Genomic DNA, 7,264 nt, shown 5'->3' with positions numbered 1-7,264 from the left:
ATGCTCTAGCTCAGGTTAGGTAGTAAAGAAATTTGGAACGAAATTTTTTTTGTCTCTTTCTCGGCCTGTCCCGGCCCGATTTGCTTAGAAATAAAGCTAGAATGATGTTTTTTAATTTTCTGAATTTTTTTGGAACGCTCTAGCCCAGGTTGGGTAGGAATGGAACTTGGAACGAAAATTATTCTGTCTCTTTCTTAGCTTGTCTAGACCTGGTTTGGCTAGAATTAATGCTAGAATGATTTTTTTTTTTTAATTTTTTGACTTTTTATACTATTCTTTTGGGAATGCTCTAGCCCGGGCTTGGTTGGAATAGAACTAAGAACAAAAATTGTTTTGCCTCTTTCTCGGCCTGTCTTAGCCCAGTTTGCTTAGAAATAAAGTTAGAGTGATGTTTTTTTTTGTTTGGATTTTTTTGCTATTTTTTTGGGAATGCTCCAAGTTGGGTTGGGAGAAACGGTATCTAGAACGCTTTTTTTTTTTTAATCTCTTTCTCTTCCTATCCCGGCCTAGTTTGGAATGAAATGAAGGCAGAAATATATTTTTAATATTTTTGAATTATTTTACTATTTTTTTGGGAATGCTCTAGCCCAGGTTAGGTAAAAACTGTACTCAGTAAGAAAATTTTCTTTCTTTTTCAGCTTGTCCTCGCTTGGTTTGGCTGTAAATAAGGTTAGAATGATGTTTTTGAATTTTTATACTATTTTTTTGGGAATGCTCCAGCCCAGGTTGGGTAGAAACTGTACTCGGTACGAAAATTTTTCTATCTTGTTTTTGGCCCGTCTCGGCTTGGTTTGGTTGGAAATAAGGCTAGAATGATGTTTTTTAATTTTTTTAATTTTATACTATTTTTTTGGGAATGCTTTAGCCCGGGTTGGGTAGGCACGAAACTCGGAATGAAATTTTTTTTGTCTTTTTCTCGGCTTGTCCTAGCCCAGTTTGCTTAGAAATAAAAAGCTAGAATGATGTTTTTTATTTTTTGGGAATACTCCAACTTGGGTCGAGAGTCTCTTTTTCTTTCCTTTCCCGGAAAGGTTTGGCATGAAATGAGGGTAGGAAGATATTTTTAATTTTTTTGAATTATTTTAATATTTTTTAAAAATTTTTTAGGAATGCTCTAGCTCGGGTTAGGTAGAACCTGTACTCGGTACGAAAAAAAATTTATCTCTTTTTCGGCCTGCCCCAGCCCAGTCTGGCCAAAAAGAAAGCCAGAATGATGTTTTTTTTTTTTTTTTTTTATTTAATTTTTTGAATTTTTATACTATTTTTTTTTGGGAATGCTCTAACCTGGGTTGGGTAGGAACGAAACTCAGAACAAAATATTTTTTTGTCTCTTTCTTAGCCTATCCTGGCCCAGTTTGGCTAGAATTAAAGCTAGAATGATTTATATATATATATATATATATATATATATATATATATATATTTTTTTTTGAATATTTATACTATTTTTTTGGGAATGCTCTAGCCCAGGTTAGGTAGGAATGGAACTCGGAACGAAAATTTTGTTTGTCTCTTTCTTGGCCTGTCCCAGCCCAGTTTGGCTAGAAATATATCAAGAATGATGTTTGTTAATTTTTTTTAATTTTTATACTATTTTTTTGGGAATGCTCTAGCTCGGGTTGGGTTGGAATGGAACTCGGAACGAAAATTTTTGTCTCTTTCTCAGCCTGTCTCAGCCCGATTTTCTTAGAAATAAAGCTAGAATGACATTTTTTTTTAAAATTTTTTGAGTGAGCATTACCTTTTTCCTATGGATTTTTAGGGTGATCTTGCTGAAAAATGGTGGTGGAAGTGGTGAGAAGTGGTACCAACGGGAGAGTAAGGGAGTGAAGAGAGGAGAGTTTGTGTTGTGTTGAGAGAAAAAGAAAAAAAAGGTAAGAGAAAGAACAAAGTGAGGATAGCTGGCCAGCCAAGAAGAATGAGATAGTGAGATAATTTGAGAGAAATGAGTGGTGGGGAAATAATGGGGTAGGTGGAGTCACGTGTGTCTCCATAAAAATCTGATCTTTTTTTTTTTCCTTAAAGCCTGGGGCGTCACATTCTTCCCTTCTTATAAAAATTTTGCCCTCGAAATTGTACTTATTAAACTTTGGTTTCTTTCCTTTATGCACCTTATCCATATCAATTGAGAGTCACTGCCTTGCAAAAATTTCATTCTCTTTACTAAAGTTGGTTGAACTCTTAACTAGCTAAGTATGTCTCTAAATGACCTATACAAATATTATCTCTCGTATAAATCATGTCTCTAAATTTTCAAAGCAAACACAACTATAGCCAACTCCAAGTCATGTGGGGAAATCTTTCTATTGGTTCTTATATCCTACTAAGATCCAGTGTAATTCCATCCTTAGCAATCACATAACTTGACAACACTACTTGATTCAACCAAAATTCACACTTCCTCAATTTAACAAAACTTATTTTCTCTTCTTCTTTTTTTCCTTTTTTTTTCTTTTTTTCTTTTTTTCTAATCCTCAAGTCTTCCTTATTGTCTTCCTAACTCTTAGAGTAAATCAAATATCATCAATAAACACAATGGCAAAGTGATCCAAGTATTCATGAAATACCCTATTCATTAAATCCAAAAGGGAGTAGGGTATTGGTTAATCCAAACAGCATCATTAGGAACTCATCATGACCATACCTAATCCAAAAGGTTGCCTTTAGTATGTCCCAAATTTTCGACTAGTGGTAACCCATATAAGACCAATCTTAGATAATACTTGTGCTCTTTGCAACTAGTCAAACAAGTCATCAACGTAAGGAAAAAGGACAGTAACTCAATATAGATCATGGTAATTGGTACATAACCTTATAGACCCATCATTCTCCCTAAAATGCATGCAAGCATGATAAGAAGCTAACCGATCCATGCCTAGGATAACATAAAAATCATACTTATCTAGCAACACCATTTTAGCCAATAACTCTCTACCCCCAAAAAGATACAAGACTTAAGCACGAGATTATTCCATATAATATCACTGATTGGGGTAGAAGCTAATAACTTAAAATCAAGTAGTTCTAAGCTCTTATCACAACTTCTAGTAAATGCACTAGGAACAAATAATGCATAGAACCAAGGTCAAAAGAACTCTAGTATGTGTGGAGAGCAAAGGAAGTATACCTGTAACCACGGTGTTTGTGGCCTAAACATTCTGAGTAGTCAAGGCATACAATCTACCTTGCACCTTCTTCCCATTATCATTACCCTTTGCAACTTGAGATGAGGAAGAGGAATCCGAGCCCTTAGTAATTGGGCATTGCCTAGCAAAGTGCCCGGGTTGCTTACAAGTATAGCACACCTTTACTCCTTCCATGCAAGTTTGACCTTTATGGGTTTTACCACAACGAATGCAAGGCCATTTCTTACCAAACTGAGGGCTACGCTTGCCTTGCCCATAAGAATGATCCCCATTACTAAACTTTATAAAGAATCCCTTCTCCGAATTTCGACCCCGGCCCTCTCCATGTTGAAAACCAAAGGGTTCTTGCTTCTTTTCATCATTCTTGGAGCCAAGGTTGCACTTAAAGTCTTCTTCAAGACTCATTGCCCGCTTCATAGTCTCAGTAAAAGTATCCACTCTAGAGGCTATAATAAGGGGACGAATCCTACCATTAAGGCCTTCCCGAAACTTTTTCACCTTCTTGGGCTCATCTGGAATCAAGTAAGGAGCAAAGCGAGAGAGCTCAACAAACTTAGCAGCATACTCCTCCACTGTCATAGCTCTCTCAACCAAATTAGAAAATTCTCTTGTCTTGCGGTCCTTCACTATATCGGGGAAGTATGTCCCATTAAAAACTTCCTTAAACTTCTCCCAAGTAATGGAAGTGTTCTCTCCCAACTCCATCCTCAACAAATGCTCAGTGCCTGTCCATCATCTCTTAGCAGAACCCTGAAGAGCAAAAGTGGCATAAACCACCTTCTGAGCATCAGTGCATTTGAGGCTCTTAGTAATTTTTCCATCTTTAGCAGCCAATTCTCTACTGCCATAGGATTAGGCTCCCCATCAAATGTTGGAGGGTTTTGCTTATGGAACTCCCCAAAAGAGCAACCCTCCTTCCTACATTCACCACCCTGGACCCCTCTAGCAATCCTAGCATAAATCCTGTCTGCCACTACCACCTTATCAATCTCACCACCATCAAGAGTGACAGATCTCTCATGCTCTTGGCGTTGCTTATGGCCATGCTTTGAAGTTGTAACCTCATCTACATGCCTTACTTTATGTTGTTTCTTTCTAGGAGGCATAGTGTACCAAGGTACTTATACCTATACCCAAGAAACAAGCAAGTAAATCACAAGGCAACATAGAAGAGTTAGCATAAAAAAAGATAAGGAAAAAAGGAATAGCAGGTGGAAGCTAAAATAAAGGTACAAAATAAAGAATTCATCAAACCCCTAATGCTCTGACTTAGATCAAAATCAATTCCTATTTTCAAAGTTTACAGAATCATAACCTAAGCTTTGATACCATAATTGTCACGCCCTAAACCCCAAAGGGTCCAAAGCATGGGAAAGACGTCTTAAGTACCTGTAGATTTTTCCCTTTTTCCCTTTTGACAATTCAATCCACATAAATCATATCAAGTACCAACATCAAGAATTATCATAATAATTCCATTGAATATACTCTCAAAGTAAGTCAAAACTCTAAGCAATAATTACAAGGATCATTGGCCACAAAAGAATAGAGATCTGAATAAATAATAACATTATCATCAACTTGTCCCATCAGTGGGAATAACATCACAACTACTATAATATACAAAAGAATGAGTCAAGTCTATTCTAAGATGTACATCATCTAATATCTCCATTACAAAAGTTCAACCTCCATCAGTAGTTAGTCTAACTACTGTTAGCCACCCAAAAAGCTGTCTCAAAAAATTGTTGTCTACTCTGAAAAGTTTATAAAATAACGGAATGAGATAGAGCCCAGTAAGTAGCATAATTAATGGGGGTGTGGGAAATGCAAGTTTCATGATAATAACAATTTACAAATCATGTTTTAATTGGGAATTTCCAAATAATTTCTACAAAGCCATTTCCAAAAATAATATGACAAGAATAAATGAAATGACATGGCACAAAACTTCTCAAAATGCTCTCATGAAATTACATATATATATTCCTCAAAATATCTCAACATGAAATTACGTACTATACACTGTGAGCAATAACAACACTGTTCCAAACCAGAAAATCTAACCCAAGGCCATATGACAATCGTTAACACAAAGCCAGAACTAATCTACAGACACAAAGCCAGAACTCATGGCTGACACAAAGCCAAAACCCATGGCTAACACAAAGCCGGAACTAATCAGCCGACACAAAGCCGGAACTCATCTGTCGACATAAAGCTAGAACTCATAACCATCACAAAGATGGGTGCTAAGATACCAATGTCACAGAGACTATAGTTTCTAGTTAAGTAATCACCGGGTAATCACATGTCACAACCCAAGGGTAAAAAATGAAGAGCTCATAGTTTATATGAAATCAAAACACAGTTCAATTTCAAGTAGTTTCACAAAAACCCTTGAAATATCTAATATATTCACAAGGTTCTCAAATTTTCCAAAATCGTTTCTTGTCAATAAGATTTTCTATCAATTTCCCAAATATCACAAGTCAAGATAAAGCATCTTTAGAATTTGCAAATAATGCAATGAATCCATGAAATCCATTCCCAAGAATTTTATAAAAGATGCTTATCATTTCCAATCTAACAAATCATGCATTTCCCCATTCGCATTACCAAATATGATGCATGTTCCATAAATAGTCATATACAATAAGGCTACAACACAATACTTTTTAAGAAAACATAATCCCACAAATGCATTTTGCAAAATGTGTTTGACCCCCAAAAAAATAATGTTTATGCAACATGGTTATTTTCCAAAAATCCCATTAAAAGCTACTTACCTTGCAACCTGTAAAAAGCTTAACTCTTCAAGCTCCAAAGGAGATTAGCTAGAACCTAAACAATATCAAGCATACCTATCACAATAAGCATAAAGCTTGAAATTGTATCTAGCCACAAATTAGGAAATGCCAAATAAGCACTTTAATTAGGCAAGCCTAATATTTAACCTCATCAATAATACATTCCACTCCCAAAGTTTCTCAACAATTTCATTACAAGGCATAGACTCTAACTTATCATCATGTCATTCCAAGCTTCACCTTTACCATAAGAGACCCTAACACTTTATGAATTTCTTCCTCAATATACATGTCATTTTCAAGAGACCCATAAAACAACAATATATATAACAATACCCACCATTACAAACCCCAAATGTAAATCCTCCACTAGCTCCAAATACACAATAAAAATTAGATTCACCAACTATTTCACATTAGAAAGCCAAAACTCCCAAATTTTCACCACTAAGATAACCACCATTGTAAAAACTATAAACCTACTCATCAAATAAATCTACCAAGACAAAATCCATACATAAAAACACATAAATATCATTTCTAATGCTCATAAATCACATGAGTATTATTATTAAAGCTTAGATAAACATAACCTCAAGCAAAAACATATAAACCCACCAAAAATATTAGAAAATTTTCACCTCAAATAATAGAGATGAGTGAGCCTTACCTTTTTCCTATGAGTTTTTAGGGTGATCTTGCTGAAAAATGGTGGTGGAAGTGGTGAGGAGTGGTACTGGCAGGAGAGTAAGGGAGTGAAGAGAGGAGAGTTTGTGTTGTGTTGAGAGAAAAAGAAAAAGAAAAAAAGTAAGAGAAAGAACAAAGTGAGGAGAGCTGGCTGGCCAAGAAGAATGAGATAGTGAGATAATTTGAGAGAAATGAGTGGTGGGGAAATAATGGGGTAGGTGGGTTCACGTGGGTCTCCATAAAAATCTGATCTTTTTTTTTCTTTTTTTTTTAAAAAGCCTGGGGCGTCACATTGAGCTACATATAATTAAGTATATTTTTCTCAACAAAAAGCTTTACAAAAAAGAAAAAGAAAAAAGGAAGTGAAACTCCTTGATTGATGGCTATTACATAAATCTCTATCATAAGAAATCTCCACTTCCTTTTCAGGGATCCTTCTTTTTGGGAGGGGGGGGGGGTGGGGGACGAGAAGACCCTAAAAGTTTTCAACAATAACCTAAAGCATCACCATTTCATTTTGGAAACATGGTCCTATAACTAAACTACTTAAGCAAAGTGAAGCAAATAGCCATTCCACATCCACAAGAAGCATAAGAAGAATAGTCATTGCCGTTTTAAAAC

At 35.6% G+C, this 7,264-nt stretch overlaps 1 protein-coding gene across 4 annotated transcripts; it reads right to left on the bottom strand.

The window, feature by feature from the left end:
• Window positions 1–1,216: 1,216 nt before the first annotated feature.
• LOC126701861 (uncharacterized) lies at window positions 1,217–6,898 on the bottom strand. Of its 4 annotated transcripts, none has more exons than XM_050400282.1 (3): window positions 6,627–6,847; window positions 5,936–5,990; window positions 1,217–4,273 (listed from the first exon to the last, which is right to left on the bottom strand). In XM_050400282.1, the coding sequence occupies exon 3, from the start codon at window positions 3,849–3,851 to the stop codon at window positions 3,150–3,152; it is 702 nt and encodes a 233-aa protein (XP_050256239.1). In that variant the 5' UTR covers window positions 3,852–4,273; window positions 5,936–5,990; window positions 6,627–6,847; the 3' UTR covers window positions 1,217–3,149. The 4 variants fall into 4 exon arrangements, 2 of the variants coding, with proteins under 2 accessions (XP_050256239.1, XP_050256241.1); XR_007647540.1 differs by lacking the exon at window positions 1,217–4,273 and adding an exon at window positions 4,608–4,903 and having other exon boundaries at window positions 6,627–6,825; XM_050400284.1 differs by lacking the exon at window positions 5,936–5,990 and having other exon boundaries at window positions 6,627–6,849.
• Window positions 6,899–7,264: the final 366 nt, after the last annotated feature.

This window comes from Quercus robur, chromosome 10 (assembly GCF_932294415.1).
Source record: "Quercus robur chromosome 10, dhQueRobu3.1, whole genome shotgun sequence".
NCBI classification, from domain to species: Eukaryota; Viridiplantae; Streptophyta; class Magnoliopsida; order Fagales; family Fagaceae; genus Quercus; species Quercus robur.
The sequence above is the reverse complement of the archived record's forward strand: the minus strand, read 5'-3'. Positions and strand labels throughout refer to the sequence as shown.

Coding starts and splice junctions, on each gene's coding strand:
- LOC126701861 (XM_050400284.1), bottom strand. CDS start 3,851: ATGGAGTTGGGAGAGAACACTTCCATTACTTGGGAGAAGTTTAAGGAA.